At 44.0% G+C, this 20,363-nt stretch overlaps 1 protein-coding gene across 1 annotated transcript in view; it reads right to left on the bottom strand.

Annotated features, from left to right (window-relative positions):
- The window catches only part of NLRP9 (NLR family pyrin domain containing 9), a 63,091-nt gene that overhangs the window by 18,593 nt on the left and 24,135 nt on the right, over positions 1–20,363 (bottom strand). The window contains 7 exon segments of the mRNA XM_070044337.1: positions 1,399–1,469; positions 3,891–3,922; positions 5,273–5,586; positions 8,597–8,703; positions 9,489–9,686; positions 18,866–18,986; positions 20,094–20,264. Coding sequence (XP_069900438.1) covers positions 1,399–1,469; positions 3,891–3,922; positions 5,273–5,586; positions 8,597–8,703; positions 9,489–9,686; positions 18,866–18,986; positions 20,094–20,264 — 1,014 coding nt within the window.

Genomic DNA, 20,363 nt, shown 5'->3' on the forward strand with positions numbered 1-20,363 from the left:
ATCTGTGCCATGAAGAATGATAACGCCCAGCCCCAGCCAATGGGAAGGGAGGATGCACGTTGCCCAGAACCCCAGGGCCTATTAAGGTGGAAAGTGGGGCAGACCAAGTGCTTTTTCTTTCTGCCTTGGGAGATGTTTGTGACAGGAAGGAGACAGGAAGCCTCATTCCCTTCAGCGGTGAGTGGTGGTGCTGTTTTCCTCTCTTCTACCTCCTATTTTTCCACATCACTTTCTTACAGTTACTACACCAGATACTTGAGTTCACCAGGCCCAGTTGGGCTAAGTTCATTCTTTTTCCAGTTCTTTGAGGTTAGGTTGTCTACAAAGTTAGGTTGTTTATTTAAGACCTGTCTTTTCTCTTAAGGTAGACTTTTTCTTTTTGCTCCAATATCAGAATAACAGAATCAAGAGTGGAGGTGAAGGTTAAGTAGCGAGGCTACTTCAGAGGTGGTCGTCATCCACGGGGAGCTTGCAATTCTCCAAATTCACTGCAGTGAATTGAAGGAGATAAAACTTTGAGTCAGTGCCCAATACATGATGACTTAAGTATCCAGGAAGTTCTCGGGTGATGGAGATGAGAATTAACAGATGATAATAATAAAAAAGATAACTCAGAGAAGCAATAGGATAGGAGTAGTAGGTAGACCAAGGCGAAAGCCCCACTCCCCCTAGTGAATTCATTCTTTTCTCCTCCACATTCCACTTTTTACGCACATAAAACACGATGGAGGAAGACAAAAGAAAGGCATATGGTGGAGAAGAAGCAAGAAGATGCAGAGAAGGGAATAAACCTTCGATTCCAGGTGCTTTTTATAAATTCGCATTGAGCCTTTAGAATAATCATGGTATAGAAGGAAGCCCTGAGTCATTGTTGGCTATGATGAACCAGGCACTGTCTTAAATGTACTTGTGGGTGTATCTCTTTGAGAATCCTCACAACCCCAAGAGCACATAGGATAAGATCCCGGGATCAGAGATGAGAAAAGAGGCGCAAAGAGGCTCTGCAATTTCCCCAAAGTCACCTTGCTAATAAGTGGCATAGAGAATTAAAAACTACAACGTGGTTTTGAGTCTAAACACTGAGCCCCAATAGTGGAGGGGCTCCCAGGTCTTTCCGCAGGCCAGAGAATCTTGGAGGAAGGGAGGGGAAGAGGATATCCAGCACATGGTATGCTCCATCAGGTATGGATTACATAAATCTGTCCCCTGGGGTGGTGTTCTCACGTTCCTATAACTTCATGTCTCCCCAGGTCGCGTCTCTTCTCTCTTCCAACCGGTCCTCTTTATCGCTGGCGCTGAGGCTCTCGGCCTCGGGTAAAGATGAGTGACGTGAGCTGGGATTCTGACTCTTCCCCCCGCTCTTCCTCATCTCCTTCCCCTCCTCCTTCCTCCGCTCACTCGCCTTCTTTCTTCCCGTCCTCTTCCTCCTCCGCCTTCCCTTTCAAAGACGGAGTCATGCTGTACATGGTCTATTTAAGCAAGGAGAATCTCCAGAGGTTCAAGCAGCTTTTAGTGGAAGAGAGCCCCAGACCTGGCTCTCTCCAGATCAGCTGGGACCAGCTGAAGACAGCCCGGTGGGCGGAGGTGGTTCACCTCCTAATCGAGTCCTTCCCTGGACGCCTCGCTTGGGAGGTGACTCACGACATCTTCGCCAAGATGGACCAGGCAGAACTGTGCCTTCGGGTACAGATGGAGCTGAATGGTGAGTGAGAATCTGGTATACAAGATGCGGTTGGGCTTGGGTGCTGCAGACCTAAGCGCTTCACTAGCCTCTCCTGTGTAGATACAGTATGTTTACACTTTATGTTCTTATACATCTAACTATGCACATGCATAGATATATACACATATAGCACATACATACATGTATATTAAAGTGTTTATTTCTGTCGACTATGGTTTTGTTTTTTAATTTGGAAATTGGCTCCCTTTTTCATTGAAGTATAGTTGATTTACACTGTTGGGTTAGTTTCAGGTGTACAGCACAGTGATTCGTATATATGTGTATATATATATATATATATATTCTTTTTCAGATTCTTTTCCATTATAGCTTATTACAAAATATTGAGTAGAGTTCCCTGTGCTATACAGTAGGATATTGTTGTTTATTTTATTATCTTTAAATTTTTATTGGAGTATAGTTGATTTACAGTGTTGTGCCAGGAGCGGCTGGGCCCATGAGCCATGGCCGCTGAGCCTGCACGTCCGGAGCCTGTGCTCCGCAGCGGGAGAGGCCACAACAGTGAGAGGCCCGCGTACCGCAAAAAAAAAAAACAACAACAACAACAACGATAAGAAGTCACCTCACACCAGTCAGAATGGCCATCCTCAAAAAAATCTACAAGAGTACATGCTGGAGAGGCCGTGGGCAAATGGGAATCCTCCTCCACCATTGGTGGGGATGTAAATGAGTGCAGTCACTGTGGAGCACTCTAAGGAGGTTCCTTAAAAATGTAAACACAGAGTTACCCCATGCTGTGGCAATCCACTCCTGGGCTTGGATCCGGAAAAAAAATCATAATTCAAAAGGACACGTGCCGCCCTATCTTCAGGGCAGAGCTATTTACAGTAGCCAGGACGTGGAATCCACCACGAGGTCCATCCAAAGAAAAGTGAACGTGATGCGGTACATATGTACGATGGAAAACTGAACAAAATAACGCCATGGATGGATGGACCGAGAGACTGTGATACTAAGTCAAACAGGGCACAGAGAGAAACACAAATATCATAAGCTATCCCTACAGGCGAATCCTTACATTCATAGAAATGGAACTAATTTACAACACAGAAAAAGACTCACAGACTTAGAAAACAAACTTATGATTATCAAAATGGGTGGGAAGGCTGGAGCGATACATTAGGAGGTTGAGATTAACATATACACGCCAATATATGTCAAGTAAGTAATCCACAAGGACCTACTGAAAAGCACAGGGAAGTCTTCTGAACATACTTTAATAACCTATATGGGATAAGAACGCTTGAAGAATCAATATACGTCTATGGATAACTGAATCCAGTTCATGTACACCTACCACAAACACAACACTGGAAATCAACGGTACACTGATATGAAATAAAAATTAAATAAAAAACAAACAAGGAGGAAAACACAAAGGGGGGGGCATGTAGAAAAGCTGCTGCCTTGTGGCTGTTTTCCATAGTTACACCTTGAACACCTGGGCTGACGGGTACTTGCTCTTCACAGGGCCTGCGCGGCTGTAAAGAAGAAACACCTGCGCTCAAGAAACGTCCTCGTGTAGGTCAGCGAGAAGGAATTCAAAACCGGGACCACATTCCAGAAGCCAATTTCAAGAAGTTAGTCTTACTCACCCTGCTTACAAAATACCACATGAAAAGAGGTCCACGTCGATAAACAGTAGAGAGATGCTAATCAAAACTAAAGCGAGGTATAACCTCACACCGGTCAGAATGGCCACCGTCAACAAGTCTACAAACAATAGATGCTGAAGAGGGTGTGGAGAAAACGATACGCTCCTACGCTATCGGTGGGGACATAAACTTGTAACAGCCACTATGGGCCCCAGTGGGGAGGGTGCCTAGACGACCAAGAAGACAATGAAATTAGAACACTCCCCACCACCGTACACAAAAGTAAACTCCGAAGACGTTAAAGTTCTAAACTTTAGACCGCATACCATAAAACTCTTGAGGAAAACCTACGCAGAGCATGCGTTGACATAAATTGTAGCAAGTTCTCTTTGAGTCCATATCTTAGAACAATGAAAAATAAATACAAAATAAACAAATGGGACCTAATCTAACGTAAAAGCATTGGCACAGCAAAGGAAACCAGAGACGAAAGGACAACCCTCACAATGGGAAAACAATAGTGGAAACCAAGACACCCACAAGGAATTCACCTCCATAACAAGCAGCTCATGTAGCTCAATATCTAAAATACAAACAACCCAGGAAAAAATGGGCAGAAAAACTAAATGGACATTTCTGCAAAGAAGACGCACAGATGACCATAAACCACATGAAAAGGTGCTCAGCATTCCCGATTAGGAGAGAAATGCGAATCAGTGGGGAAAATGCGGTAGCACCTCACACAGGTTAGAATGGCTGTCATGCAAAAATGGGCAACAATAAATGCTGGAGAGGCTGTGGAGAGAGGGAACCCCCTACACGCTTGGTGGGGACGTATATCCGTGCCTCCGCTACGGACAACACTGTGGAGGTTCATTAAAACACTAAACATACAAGTACCATGTGACACAGCCACCCCACTCCTGGGCATGGATCCAGAGAAAAACTAACTCTTAGAAGACAGCTGCACCCCAACGATCCTGGCAGCACTGTGTACGATAGCCAAGACGAGCAAGCAACCTACGCGGACAAGGACAGATGAATGGATAAGGAAGACGTGGTCCATACACTCCATGGCATATTCCTCAGCCATGATACAGGATGAAAGAATGCCATTTCCAGCCACCGGGAAGGAAGTAGAGATGATCCTACTAAGTCAACTAATGGAAACTGGGAAACAAAAGTCTCATATAATATCACCTATAGGTGGAGCTGAGAAATGGATACAAATGAACGTCTTTATAAAACAGAAACAGCCTCACAGACCTGGAAAACAAACAACTTATGGTTACCAAAAGGGAAAGGTGGTGGGCAGGGAGAAATTAGCCAGTTGAGATGAATATAGTACACACTAGTCTTTATAAAATAATCAAAAAGGACCCACTGTAGAGCACAGGGGACCCTACTAGACACTGTGGGATAAGCTCTATGGGAAGGGAAGCCAAAAAAGGACATATAAACGTCTAGGTATAACTGAGACAAGGAGCTGGAAATCACCCACCCCCCAATAAAAAGCCCTCCACAGCATTATAAGTCACCTACGCCCCAAGGAAAAATAAAAAATAAAAGGAAGGAAAGAAAGAAAAGAAACACCGACTCTATTTAACCGAGACCTTGGTGACATTGGCTGGTGTCACAGCCCTGGAGCCGGACAAGTCTTGGGTCCCAAGGCTGGACTGTCGAGCGGCTGAGGGAGCTGGGAGGATGTGCCGGCAAACGGGCCCCCTTTGCACTCGGAGTGCCCGGTCCTCTCTGCATGGGACCACACTCTCCAGATCCCCGCAGGCCCTCCTACCGTGAAACCAAGCCTCGTGCACCCAGAGGATGGTGGAGCATCTGGGCTGGAAGAGCATTCAAGAGTCCCTTGGGCTCCGCGTCTCCTGGTGCTGGGGTTCCCTCCTCCAGCCTCCTTCCTTTGGGTCGCCCCACCTACAGACGACGGCACCCTCAGCAGAGAGGTGTTGCAGCACTTGGGAGACATCCGGGGGCGGGGTTAAGGCTAAGGGGTAAGAAGTCAGGAGACACAAGCCTTGGGTGCTTCTTCTGGCGGATTCCACGTCAACTGACAAGCCAGGAGCAGGACTCTCCCTAAGGCTCTTGTTGCCACAGTAACCAAAGTCGGGCATGAGGAAATGCTGCCGCCTTGTGGCCATTCTCCGCAACAACAACTGTAAAACCTGTGCTGACGGCCACTTAATATTCACAAGGCCTGCGGGTTGCAGTTGACGCCGGCTCTCAGGAAATATCCTGGGGTAAATCATCGGAAAAAGAGGCAAAACAGGGCCGACGATGAAGAAGCCACTTTCAAGACGTAAATTTTACTCACAATGTATTAAAAAACGAAAAAAGCACACGAAAGGATAGGCAACAGCACTAATTACGAAAGGAATGCATATCAAAACGGTAAGCAGTCACCTCACAGCGCTCAGAATGGCCATCCTCAAAAAAATCTACAAGAGTACATGCTGGAGAATCCGTGGGCGAAAGGGAATCCTCCTCCACCATTGGTGGGGATGTAAATGCGTGCGGTCACTATGGAGCACTCTAAGGAGGTTCCTTAAAAATGTAAACACAGAGTTCCCCTATGATGTGGCAATCCACTCCTGGGCTTGGATCCGGAAAAAAATCATAATTCGAAAGGACACGTGCCGTCCTATCTTCAGGGATAAAAAAAGTACATATACACGTCTAGGTATAAGTGAAACAAGGGGATGGAAATCACCCACGCCCCCCAAAAAGCCCTCCACAGCATTATAATTCACCTACGCCCCAAGACAAAATAAAAAATAAAAGGAAGGAAAGAAAGAAAAGAAACACCGACGCTAACCGAGGCCTCGGTGACATTGGCTGGTGTCACAGCCCTGGAGCCGGACAAGTCTTGGGTCCCAAGGCTGGACTGTCGAGCGGCTGAGGGAGCTGGGAGGATGTGTAGGCAAACGGGCCCCCTTTGCACTCGGAGTGCCTTGTCCTCTCTGCATGGTACCACACTCTCCAGATCCCCCCGGGCCTTCCTACCGGGAAACCAAGCAGGACTCTCCCTAAGGCTCTTTTTGCCACAGTAACCAGAGTTGGGTATGAGGAAATGCTGCCGCCTTGTGGCCTATTCCTGTAACAACAACTTTAAAACCGGTGGTGTAAGGCTTGTGGGATTTTAATTCCAGAGCAGGGATTGAACCTGGCCCTCAGCAGTGAGAGCGCAGAGTCCTAACCACTGGACTGCCAGGGAATTCCCTCAAATGCCTTTTCTATGTCTACTGAGATGTCATGTGATTTTTATCCTTCACTTTGTTAATGTAGCAAAAACAAACAAATGAGACCTAATTAAACTTAAAAGCTTTTCCACAGAAACGGTTACTATCAACAAAATGAAAAGACAATGTACTGAATGGGAAAAAAAAACATTTTCAAATGATATGACCGGTAAGGGGTTAATATCCATAATACATAAACTGTTCATACAACTAAATATTAAAAAGCCAATTAAAAATGGGCAGAAGACCTGAATGGAAAATTTTCCATAGACAACATACAGATGGCCAACAGACACATGAAAAGTTGGTCAACATTGCTAATCTTCAGAGAAATGCAAATTCAAAACATACTAAGGTATCACCTCACACCTGTCAGAATGGCCATCATCAAAATGTCTACAAATAACAAATGTTGGAGAAGATGTGGCAAAAAGGGGACCCTTGTACACTGTTTTTCAAATATAAATTGGTGCAGCCACTATGGAACACTTTATGGAGGTTCGTCAAAAACTCTAATGTAATCCAGAAATTCCTGTCCTGGGTGTATATCCAAAAAAATGAAAACACCAATTTGAAAAGATTCATGAACCCCAATGTTCATGGCAGCATTATTTACAATAGCCAAGATATGGAAGCAACCTGAGTGTCCATCAACAGATGAATGGATAAAGATGTGGTCTGTATAGGCACAATGGAGTACTACTTAGCCATAAAAATGAAATTCCACCATTGCAGCAATGTGGATGGAGCTAGAGATTATTATGCTTCATGAAATAAGTCAGACAGAGAAAGGCAAACACTGTATCTTATCAGATATGTAAATCTGTAAAATAAACCAAATAAATGTATATAACAAAACAGAAAGAGACTCACATATATAGAGAACAAACTCGTGGTTACCAGTGGATAGAGTTTCCCCTCTCTTTTCTCTTGGGGGGAAGTACAAGATAGGGAGGGATGTGTGATTAAGAGATACAACATACTACGTATAAAACAGAAAAACAAGGATATATTGTATAACGCAGGGAATTATAGCCATTAACCTGTAATAACTTTTAATGGAGTATAACCTCTAAAAATAGTGAATCACTATGCTGTACAAATGCAACTAATACAATATTGTAAATCAACTATACTTTAATAAGAATACTTAATATAGGAAATACAATGTTCTGTTTATAGGAAATGATTTCTGTTTATGATTCATTAACTGTTCCATAATTTTCTGCTCTACATTTGTACCCTACATGTAACAAGCAGAAAGGTTCATAGCTTTGGTTATGTGCAGACAAGAATTTTCTATCACACAGGGAGATCAGCTTGGTGCTTTGTGACCACCTAGAGGGGTGGGATAGGGAGGGTGGGAGGGAGGGAGTTGCAAGAGGGAAGAGATATGGGAACATGTGTATATGTATAACTGATTCACTTTGTTATAAAGCAGAAACTAACACACCATTGTAAAGCAATTATACTCCAATAAAGATGTTAAAAAAAAAGAATTTTCTATCCATGTGTCTGTAGTCAGAGTTTCCCTTGCCTTGCCCCAGATTCACTGGAGGACTGGCAATGCCTAAGTTCAACTGGAAAATTCACAGATATATGGAGATGAAACAATGCACTCCTAAACAAGAGATGTGTCAAAGAAGAAATCAAAAGGAAAATTAAAAATATCTTGAGACAAGCATGAATGGAAATGCAACACACCAAAAGTTATGGGATTCAGCAAAAGCTATTCTAATCGGAAAATGTATTGCGATAAAACCCACAATAAGAAAAAAGAAATCTCAATAAACAAGCTCACTTACACCTCAAGGAACTGAAAACGAGAACCACCACCACCCCTCCCCTCCTCCCGGCAAGCAAACTACATCCAAAGTTAGCAGAAGGAAGCAAATAACAAAGATCAGAGCGAAAATAAATGAGAAGACACCAGGAAAACAATAGAAAAGATCCGTGAAACCAAGAGCTGGGTTTTTGAAAGGATTAGCATTCGTTTTGTCACTCACCACCGACAGGAGCGTGAGGGAGAACATTCACGGTCGGGCACCTCCGGCGTTTCTAGCTTCGCCCCGTCCTCTCTCCCGTCTCCTGCTGGCGCCAGCTGAACTCCTGTCTTTACAAAACCAGAAGCGCATATGGATGCATCCCAGGAGCTGCCACCCTCCCTCTTCCTGGAACCCCCTCTCCCATCACTTCCACTGTTTTGCTCCTTCTTGGGCTCCGGCCCAGCTGACTTCACCTGCTCACAATCACCTGACCGTCAGCGTCGGTCACGCTGATAACTGATTCGCTCTCTTCACCTCAGAAGGGAAGTCATACCTCTTTTGTTCTTTTGCTTTTCCATCCTGTGTCTTCCTAATAATCTGAGAGCTGTAAGAGGCAAGGAAGAGTTTCCTTATTGCCTCGCAGATGCTCGGCCCACAGGGCCTGGACGCAGGGAACCGCTGCTGCATGGCTGCTCCTACGGCGGCCAGAGCGCTCCTTTCGTTGTAATTAACTGAAAGGCCCTGGCACTCCAGGTGCTAGCTTTTACCCTGGCGTCAGCGCATCCTACTGAATCTGACTTACAGGCCAAAATGTGTGACTGGCGTCTCACGCCCAGTAAATCCTCACGGGATCCCCCCGAAACCCCCCTCCCTGCTCCCTACCTCACACCTCCCAGCGACTCCTAAGTGCATGCGGGCCCCCTCATCCCCTTGCACCTCTCCTCCCACGAACATGGCCCATGGCCTCCCGCCCGTGGGGCTGAGAGTTTACTGGGGTGAGCGATGTGCTCAGACCTACCAGCTGCAGATTCGGTGCAGCAGAGACCAAGCCACAGGTGAGGCGTCTCCCCGACCCCATCAATCACCAGGCAGAACCGCAGAAGGACACGCCTGACCCTGCACAGAGAATCACCCCCTGCCCCACACGGTCACACACGGGGCACCACCACAGCCAGCGTCGAAGGAAGCCGCAGAAGGGGCCCTTGTACTCTGACGGGAACGCACGTCCCAGCGCCGCCGCCGCCACCCCTCCGAGCCGCTCTTCACCCACAGGAGTCGGGGACCGGCGTGGGCAGCTCAGTTTCCATGGAACAGGACAAGCTGGAGGCAACTTTTACGAGGAAAATAGAGAGGGAGAAGCCCAAAGCCCTCTTTTCCAGCACCTTTTCTGATGACACAGCTCTGCTTTCACAGGCAAAATTTTGTGAAAAAAAAAATTTTTTAATTTTAAAAATTTAAAAAGTTTTGCTTTTCAAAACTTGTGCCTGAGCTCTTTCTCCTCCACTAGCTCCCTCGTATCTTGTGGGATTTTAAAACTTCTGTTAGTACAAATGCCTACAGCACAGTGGAAGCAGGAATTAATTCTGATGTGCTGGTAACAGTGTGTAACTCATCACAGGTGAGCTAGGAAACCGGGGCTGGTTTGCAGCAAAGTGCTGAGGCAGAGCTGAGAAGGAGCTGCTTAGAGCATCTTCATGAGCCCAGGGCAGCGGGACTAAAGGAACCGGAATAAGGCCCTGGATAGAGACGCACTGAGAACAGGGGCGGGGGAACTCGTTCACCTGCAAGCCGAGATCCACGAGGTCTGATAAAAAGAGCAGAGTCCTTGTCGGCCACAAGGGAGAGCTCAGTGACTCTGGTCATCCAAGGCTTGGCACAGACTCCAAAGAGACCACAGCCCTCTTCTCTGTTTTAGAACTCCAGGGCCCAGGAATTTCCAGCAAACCACACCATCCTGGTCCCACCCTGAGACACTGCCCAGCGCACACACACCCTCCACCCAGCCAGAGCATGGATGGGACGCTCAGAGTGAGGCAGGGTTTGCATCTGTCCTGCCCAATTTCAATGCAGCTCCTCTCTTGTTGGAGATATCTTCCCTCCTGGTTTTTGCCCTGAGATTGAACAGAAGAAAACACTCACCTGGCTGGTCTTTGTTTCAGAGTTCCTTGCAGGGACGCATCGCTCAGGATGAGCCCTGGGCCCTGAGGCCACAGGTATAGGGACCAGGCTCCTGGCCCTGATCTCTCCGCACAGATGCCATTATCACATCATCTGCTGTGTCAGTGACACTGTCTTCAGGGAGAGTCAGAGCAGAAGCTCATACCCTTTGGTTGGCCATGTCAGGACTGAATCAGCTTCCCCCCAAAACAACTTTGGGACTGAGTAGAGTGGATCCTTTTGGTCTAGTCACAGGGTCGTGCGACAGATTTTTTTAATAGCTATAAAACAATTGTATTTTTCCTACAGTGGTTGCCAAACCACTCTGTTCGACTTGCATCCTCCCTTTTACATTTCCTACTCCCTATCAGACCTATCTATTTTCGAATCCTGGCCCTGCTGTCATAGCTCGAGTAAATGAAAGAAACCAAGGGTCAGCCCAGAAGTTTGCATCCAGTGAGAACAATCTTCAGATGTTAGGGCGACAACTTCTTCCATTTCTCTTTATCCACTTCATCCCTTTCTTGTCATTTCCTCTCACCTCTTAGGCCATGATGGTGTTGGCGTAGCTGCAGATACGCACGTTGGTAGTGGGATAGGCAGGGCAGTGAGGGAGGGAGTGGGCATGGTGACCTTGTCGTTGGGTGTTTTAGTCACAAGGCAGGGATGCTACCGTGAGGGGGTGGGGAGCCGTGTGAAGGAACGGCAGCAGTGAACCTGCATTACAGGCGGGTGCTGAGGAGATGTGGGGGTGGGCAAGATGAGAGAGGCAGTGTGGCTGTGAGACTGGGGCCCTAAACCTGCAAGAAAAAGACTGAGCCGATAATAAACATGTTAAGGGGGATGTAGTCCAGGATTCTCACTTTCGGTGGCATATTTACAAGTATAGAAGAGGGAAAGGCTAGAATGAGTTCTTGGGGTTCGCTTTGAATTGGAGGAATTATGAGTAACTCATAGCTCGTTATAAATGTCTGTGCATTTGGGATGTGTGTGTGCACGTGCATGAAGCCAAAGTAACTCTGAGCTCTTTTTGCTGAGAGTTCCCGGAACCAGAAACCTACTGGCAGCAGTGGGCAAAGCTAATAGTAGACCTTGGATTCTAAAATCAGATCTCCATTTGAAGGAATCGGTATTCTTTGGCGAAATGACTGATAACATCTGGACCAGTACCTGAGAAGCCTTCAACAATTCCTTTCGTTAAATTATGGGAGCTTTAGATTTTCCATTGTTCAAACCTGGGGCAGGGCTTGCCTGGTGGCGCAGTGGTTGAGAGTCCGCCTGCCGATGCAGGGGACGCGGGTTCGTGCCCCGGTCCGGAAGGATCCCATATGCCGCGGAGCGGCTGGGCCCGTGAGCCATGGCCGCTGAGCCTGCGCGTCCGGAGCCTGTGCTCCGCAACGGGAGAGGCCACGACAGTGAGAGGCCCGCGTACCGCAAAAAAAAAAAAAAATCTACGAACAATAAATGGTGGACAGGGTGTGGAGAAAAGGGAACCCTCTTGCACTGTTGGTGGGAATGTACCTTAGGATATCTACAAAAAACAAACGGATAATATAATATTATTAGACAATGCTTAACAGTTCAGTTTAAAATCTTGTCTGGTAATCTGGTTTCAGTATAATGGAATCACTTCGAAATAGAATGAGCAGAGACAAAGTGAATTTCACTAATATAAATTCCTGGTTTACATAAATAAACTCTTCCATTTAAAAGATATTTTCTCTCTCTGAAAATATTATGATTATCCACATTTATGCACATATTCACAGAATTAAAAATTGCTATTGGAAAATTATAAATATTTATACTATAAACCTGAAAATATGCAATAAATATGAATATTTTTTTAAATTTAAAAAATTAACATTTTGAATGTTAGATCCATTACACAGCAGATCGTTTTACACCTTCATTAGCTTTTGTGTTCCTACATCTTCTCGGACTTTTTACTTTGTTCTGGGTTTTACAAATCAGAGTCAGCTAGCTATCTGAGCTCAAAATCACCCACGGCACCTAAGGTGTCATGTTAAAGTTTGATCTGAGCCCTCATGAGTGAATAACAAGTTTCCATCAGAGCACAAAGGCTGACATATTCTGATTTAGGGAGTCATGTGTCCCAGAGGCAGTAATCTGTAATATTTCTGTAGGATTCAGAAGCCATTGTCAGGTATAGGAAAGGAGATAAGAATTTGCAAAAAAATCCCAGAGTTCCCAAAATTCCCTCCTCTTCTGGAAAATCGGGTGTGTCTTGTGACGATCTATGCAAAATCGTGGGAAGTGGCACAGTGAAGATTTTATGACCGTCAGCTTGTGATTCACCAGATCTTTTTCTTGACTGCCCCCTCACTGGTGCTGGGACCTCTTTAAAGTCTCAAAACCTTATTCCCTCATTTATAATATGGGGTATTAACAGCACAGTGGGTAGAAGCCATGCATATGTTAAAATTTCAGCCTCTGGACCAGAGAGTTCTTGTTTTATGTCAAGATCACTTGTTAGCTTAGTCCGACTTGGGGAATTTTATTTATCACTCTGTGTCTCTATTCCTCCTAAGAAATGTAAAGTAGGCATTAATGCAGAACATAGATCCAAAGGCTGGCGTGACAGTGAAATGAAAATGAGACCTCAAAACTCCTGTCCATATGGTTGTGCATGTTGGAATTATTTGCATCAGAAGATAACTTCCATTTGCCACAGAAAGAGACTCGCAGACATAGAAAACAAACTGATGGTGACCAAAGGGGAAGAAAGGTGGGGGAAGGGATAATTAGGAGATTGCGATTAACAGATACACACTACTATATATAAGACAGGTAAACAGCAAGGACCTACTGTATAGAACAGGGAAGTATATTCAATATTTTGTAATAACCTGTAAGGGAAAAAATCTGAAAACAATATAATCATACATATTCTATAGCCAGAGGGCAGTGATTGAACTCACGCAATTCTGGGTCACCCTCTTCCATTTTCCAGGAATGGGGGTGGAAAGTTTGGGGTCAAATGGGACAAGGAATGACTGATGCCTGTCACTACATGGTGCCTTTTTAAAGGAACATTAAAAATTCTTTTCTAGTAAAAAAAAATAATAATCAAAGCTCTTCTCAAGAAAAAAAATTATTTCATTTTGAAAAAAAACAGAAAAAAAGGCTGGCGTGAACACGTTTTTCATGTTCACTGTTGATCATAGTGGCTTGAACAAAGTTTGTTCTAATCTAGCATTAGCAGAAGTAGTAGTAAAAACTATAGTAAATATTGTTTGATTATCCTTCACTACTAAGAATAGGAGGGAAGGATATTAAAATGTAAAGTGGGAAGGATAGGTCAGGTACGCTCCACCGGTAACACTCTTTCTGACACTGGAAAATTTAAGAGTTCTTCTCATTCAATGTTTTCTTTCTCCCCTTGGTGCCTCACACACACATAATACAGAACATAGGAAAAATCTGACCCCCCAAATCTTTAGAGGAACACTGAGTCAACTGCGTCCTACTGCAAAAGGTTTCAGAAAAGAAACAAAAAAGAAACATAATGTCATTTTACCACACACAGTTTTTCTCTGTGAATAGCTGTCTGTGCATGTAAGTAAATATATGTCAGTGGAACTTATCTGATGTGTCAGGAGTTTGAAGTTATAACCCAGAATCTGCACATCACTTTCCCATATGTATTCACACTCAAGCCAAAACATCTGTTAGGTCTGAGAAAATAAGCAGACACTTTTGCACACGGCTGAGTTGCTCAGTGGCTCTGGTCATGCACGACTGACTGAGATTCCAAAGAGACGCCACCCTTTCTTCTCTATTGTCAACACTAGGACTGAACGACCTACAGTGAATCTCACCATCGCGGTCTCACCCTGCAACACTCCCCAGCACATGCCCACCAGATACCAGCCCAGCTAGGGTATGAATGGGGCACCCCAGGACAAGGCAGGGTGAGCACCTGTCCTGCCCAATTGTGCTAACAGCACAGCCCTGAGTTCCTCTCCTGTTGGAGAGCCCTTCTGTCCTGCTTTCTGCCCTGAGATTGAACACAAGGAAGCAGTCGCCTGCCTGGACTTGGCTCCAGCGCTCTGTGCAGGGAACTGTCAATCAGGATGGGCCATAGTTAGAGGGACAGGGTGCCTGGACCCGATCTCCCCACAGAGATGCCATTATTATGTCAGCTGTAGTAGAGGTGACACTGTTTGCGTGGAGAGTCTGGGACACCTCCAGTGAGGAGAAAACCTTATCCTCAGTGCTCACCACCGTCACCCACGTCTGGGGATTAGTGACAACTCCTGGCAATTACTGAGAAGATCTACATGAGCAGCTGAGCAGAGGGCAGGAAAGTTTTCCACATTCCCTGTGGAAGTTCAGAGTCAAAGTTGTAATCTATGGTGGAGTTGGAACTAGAGGTTGGGTCTAGGGTTCCTTTTACACTACTATACAACTATATGGTTTTTCCCAATGGGCATTTTTAAAATTTTTTTTTAATTGAAGTATAGTTGATTTACAAGGTTGTGTTAGTTTCAGCTGTACAGCAAAGTGACTCAGATATATATATGTATAATATATATAATATGTTCATATACATTATATATATATGTTCTTTTTCAGATTCTTTTCCCTTACAGGTTATTATAAAATATTGAATATAGTTCCCTGTGCTATACAGTAGGTTCTTATTCGTTATCTATCTTATATATAGTAGTGTGTATATATTAATCCCAATCTCCTAATTTATCCCTCCCCACCCTTCCCCCTTTGGTAACCATAAGTTTGTTTTCTATGTCTGAGTCTCTTTCTGTTTTGTAAACAAGTTCATTTGTGTCATATTTTAGATTCCACATATAAGTGATAGCATATATTTGTCTTTCTGTGTCTGGCTTTACTTCACTTAGTATGATAATCTCTAGGTACATCCATGTTGCTGCAAATGGCATTATTTTGTTCTTTTTTCTGGCTGAGTAATATTCCATTGTATAGATGTACCACCTCTTCTTTATCCATTCCTCTGTCGATGGACACATAGGTTGCTTCTATGTCTTGGCTATTGTGAATAGTGCTGCCGTGAACTCCCAATGGGCATTTTGGTCAATGCTCTCATGTCTCTCAAATCAGACTATCACCTATGATTGGCTCATACTGAACATTTCCATTTGATCTGGAATCTGGCCTCTCCCTTAAATACCACGATTCCTGCTACAGGTAGCCCCAGGTCTTTTAAGCCTGGAGGGTATTCCATGTAAAGTTAGTGTATCCCACCTCAGAATCCGTGAGCATCCCTAATGTCCACCTGATTCCACTGGGGAACATGATGTGCTACATATATCACCCAGAGAGGACTGCTTCCAGGAACTTCCTGGCAGTCCAGTGGTTAGGACTCAGCGCTTCCACTGCAGGGCCTCGGGTTCAATCCCTGGTCGGGGAACTAAGATCCCACAAGCCACGTGGCATGGCCAAAAAAACTAAGGAAAGAAAAAAAAAAAAGAGGACTGCTCCCTTGTCTCTCATTGGACAACCAGTCTTTCCGTCTCTATTTTGAGGATTTATCTCAGGAAGTAGTATTCCTAGACATTCAGACAGGATTCAGGGGACCTTAATATATAAGACAGATAGAAGGATAGCATCAGAATGCTCTAAAAATGAGAAAAAGGCCAAAAACCAAATGGCAAATTGGGCAAAATAATAAAGAGAAACTTCACAAGATGGATGAAAAGATTCACCCTAAATCATATGAATGTTAATTATGACAAGTCATTCAATTTTTAAAGATCGATTTGGATATGCTATATTTTTTTGCGTTTTCATATTATCTTTAGAATAAACTTTCCAGTTTAAACAATGGTGGTAGAACAAAAACAACACAAGCAGCATTGGATTATCTTTGGAAACTATATGTCAACTCTTTAGATCAAACTAGGGGTATGTGTAGGGTCAGCAGGTCTATGGGAAACCTCTGTATTTTCCTTCAATTTTGCTGTGAATATGAAACTTCTCTAAAAATAAAGTTTATTAAAAATGGGGGAGGAATGGATTGGGAGTTTGGGATTAGCAGATGAAAACTATTATATAGAGAATGGATAAACAACAAGGTCCTACTGTATAGCACAGGGAACTATATTCAAAATCCTGGGATAAACCATAATGGAAAATATGAAAAAGAATGTAAAGTGGTGCTGGGAAAACTGGACAGCTACATGTAAAAGAATGAAATTAGAACACTTCCTAACACCATACACAAAAATAAACTCAAAATGGATTAAAGTCCTAAATGTAAGGCCAGACGCTATCAAACTCTTAGAGGAAAACACAGGCAGAACACTCTATGACATAAATCACAGCAAGATCCTTTTTGACCCACCTCCTAGAGAAATGGAAATAAAAACAAAAATAAACAAATGGGACCTTAGGAAACTTCAAAGCTTTTGCACAGCAAAGGAAACCACAAGACGAAAAGACAACCCTCAGGATGGGAGAAAATATTTGCAAATGAAGCAACTGACAAAGGATTAATCTCCAAAATTTACAAGCAGCTCATGCAGCTCAATATCAAAAAAACTAACAACCCAATCCAAAAATGGGCAGAAGACCTAAATAGACATTTCTCCAAAGAAGATATACAGATGGCCAACAAACACATGAAAGGATGCTCAATATCACTAATCATTAGAGAAATGCAAATCAAAACCACAATGAGGTATCACCTCACACCAGTCAGAATGGCCATCATCAAAAAATCTACAAACAATAAATGCTGGAGAGGGTGTGGAGAAAAGGGAACCCTCTTGCACTGTTAGTGGGAATGTAAATTGATACAGCCACTATGGAGAACAGTATGGAGGTTCCTTAAAAAACTAAAAATAGGACTACCATATGATCCAGCAAACCCACTACTGGGCCTATACCCTGAGAAAACCATAATTCAGAAAGAGTCATGTACCACAGTGTTCACTGCAGCTCTATTTACAACAGCCAGGACATGGAAACAACCTAAGTGTCTATCGACAGACGAATGGATAAAGAAGATGTGGCACATATATACAATGGAATATTACTTAGTCATAAAAAGAAACGAAATTGAGCTATTTGTAGTGAGGTAGATGGACCTAGAGTCTGTCATACAGAGTGAAGTAAGTCAGAAAGAGAAAAACTAATACCATATGCTAACACATATATATGGAGTCTAAAAAAAAAATGGTTCTGAAGAACCTAGGGGCAGGAATAAAGACGCAGACTGAATAGAGAATGGACTTGAGGACACGGGGAGGGGGAAGGGTAAGCTGGGACGAAGTGAGAGAGTAGCATGGACATATATACACTACCAAATGTAAAACAGATAGCTAGTGAGAAGCAGCTGCATAGCACAGGGAGATCAGCTCCGTGCTTTGTGACCACCTAGAGGGGTGGGATAAGGAGTGTGGGAGGGAGACGCAAGAGGGAGGGGATATGGGGATATATGTATGCATATAGCTGATTTACTTTGTTATACAGCAGAAACTAACAGAACACTATAAAGCAATTATTCTCCAATAAAGATGTTAAAAATAAGAATGTATATATATGTATAACTGAGTCATTTTGCTGGACAGCAGAAATTAACACAACATTGTAAATCAACTAACACTTCAATAAAATAAATCTTTAAAATGTATTATACTCAACAAAAATAAAACTCTATATAGGGCCAGTAAGGCATTAATAATTTATTGTAGAGGCAACAGAGAATTAGGCAATGTTTGATGATGACAGTGAGGTATTAATGTGTATTTGAAAAAGAAAACATTGAATTAAACTGTGTAGATACATTTGAAAAATACCGAATTTTTTAAAAAATGGAGTAGCATATGCTAAAGGATAAGTAGTGATCTGGAAATATACTTTTTTACTAAACCAGAAAACTGATGACAAGTAAATATGAACAAACTAAAAATGAAAGGTCCTGTTGGGATGTTAGATGTAGTGAATAAATTCTAAAATCTATAGATACATTCTAGCAGCAGTTCTATGTCAGAAGTGTCAGAGAATTGTGCTTCCTTCAAATCCAAGTTCCTACATCCCAAGACGTCCGGTAAGAAAATAAAGTCATGCTTTCCCAAGTGTTTACCCATTTAATGTATTTGTTCTTCTAAACATTGTGAGGCAGGATGGGAACTTTAAAGATGGGGCATAGAGGACTTAGGCACAGACAGCACATCCCACAATCATATTGCTAGAATACTGTGAAGGAAGAGCTCTGAAATTACAGTCCCCACTGCCCTGGCGAACAATTTACAGGACAGGGTGTGTCAGGAGGAGAAACGCCCATTGCGACCAAAGGGAAGCCTTTGTGAGAAGATTACTTCAGGACCTTCCCTGTCAGCCAATCACACCCCTGATCCTGTGCTCGTAATCAGTCCAGAGACTGTGTGAAATGGTCAGCTGGGGGTTCGTCTCTTCTACCTCTGTCAGCAGCATCTGAATTTCCTCATCATAGGAAGATTTATTCAGGCTGGGAAAATACAAAAAAAAAAAAAAAAAGAGTTTTCTCGACTTGACCCATGATGGTTGGCCTCTCTACACCCCAGTGGCTACTTCCTCTCCACTCTTTCCTAGAAACGGCTGGGAGAGTTGTACTGACTGTGCAAAGAGTGCACGAAACTTTCCTAGAGACTAGGAAAGTGAGGAAGAGGAATGTGAACCGTTTTGTTTATCCTCTGCAGGTCATCGGGGTCGGGGCAAACGGAAGGCATTCACATATTCATTCTATAGACATCAACTACACACACTCTAAATGCAAACATAATGTTCCAAACAATATTAACTGCTACTCTTGAGGAAATGTACTTCTGGGTCAAGACTCCGCTCGGTCCTTTACGGAACCCCTTCCAGCTCTGAGCTGGGGTTACGTCTTTGTGGGCAAGGTAGACAGCAGATGGTGTTTACAGGAAAGCCATCGTTCTTGCCTGGGGGTGATTTTGCCTCTCGGGGGACATTTGACAATGCCAGGAGCCTTTAAAAAATTTTCAGGGAATAGATGCGATAGGCATTCTTTTTAAAAGTTAGCTAATTAAAATTTCATTGAGATATAATTGACATACAACATTGTGTTAGGTGAAGGTGTGCAATGCATTGGTTTGATACGTTTACGTATTGCAAAATGATTACCACCACAGCGTTAACTAACACCTCTATCATATTGCACAATCTCTCTCTTTTGATTGAACAATTAAAATCTTGTCTCTCCGCAATTTTCAAGTTTTTTGTTTTGTTTTGTTTTGTTTTTATTGGCCACGTGGCTTGCAGGATCTCGGTTCCCCAACCAGGGATTGAACCAGGGCCACAGCGGCGAAAATGCAGAGTCCTAACCACTAGACCACCAGGGAAGTCCCTGAAGTTTCCATTTTTGATCATCATGACCGGAGGGAGGTGTCCCGGGGAATGGAACGTGTGGGCAGCGACCAGAGATGCTACCCAACCTCCTGTGATGCACAGGACAGCTCCGCATAGCAAAGAAATCTCCAGCCCAAATGTGAACCATGCCCATGCGGGGCAAACCCACGGCAGTCTAACCTCCCTCTGAGGTCACTCACCACCGGGGGAAACAGTGTCCACTCACCCAAGCGTCTGCAGGCCACATTCCAGCCTGATCAAGGCTTCACACAGCACCACCGCCCCATCACGGTCCATGCTAATCCATTCCAAGTTCATGCACCTCAGTGATTTGCAGAGAGTGAAAGCCAAGGCCAGGTCCTCACAACAGGCAGAGGTGAGTTCACACATCTCCAACCTGCACGGGGAAACACCACCTCGAAATGCGGATTCCACGCCTCTGAGAGGAGACTTTGCCATCTAGACACGTCCTCCTCCACGGGGGCACATGTGGCAG

The sequence above is a fragment of the Globicephala melas genome, chromosome 19 (genome assembly GCF_963455315.2).
Source record: "Globicephala melas chromosome 19, mGloMel1.2, whole genome shotgun sequence".
Classification (NCBI taxonomy): domain Eukaryota; kingdom Metazoa; phylum Chordata; class Mammalia; order Artiodactyla; family Delphinidae; genus Globicephala; species Globicephala melas.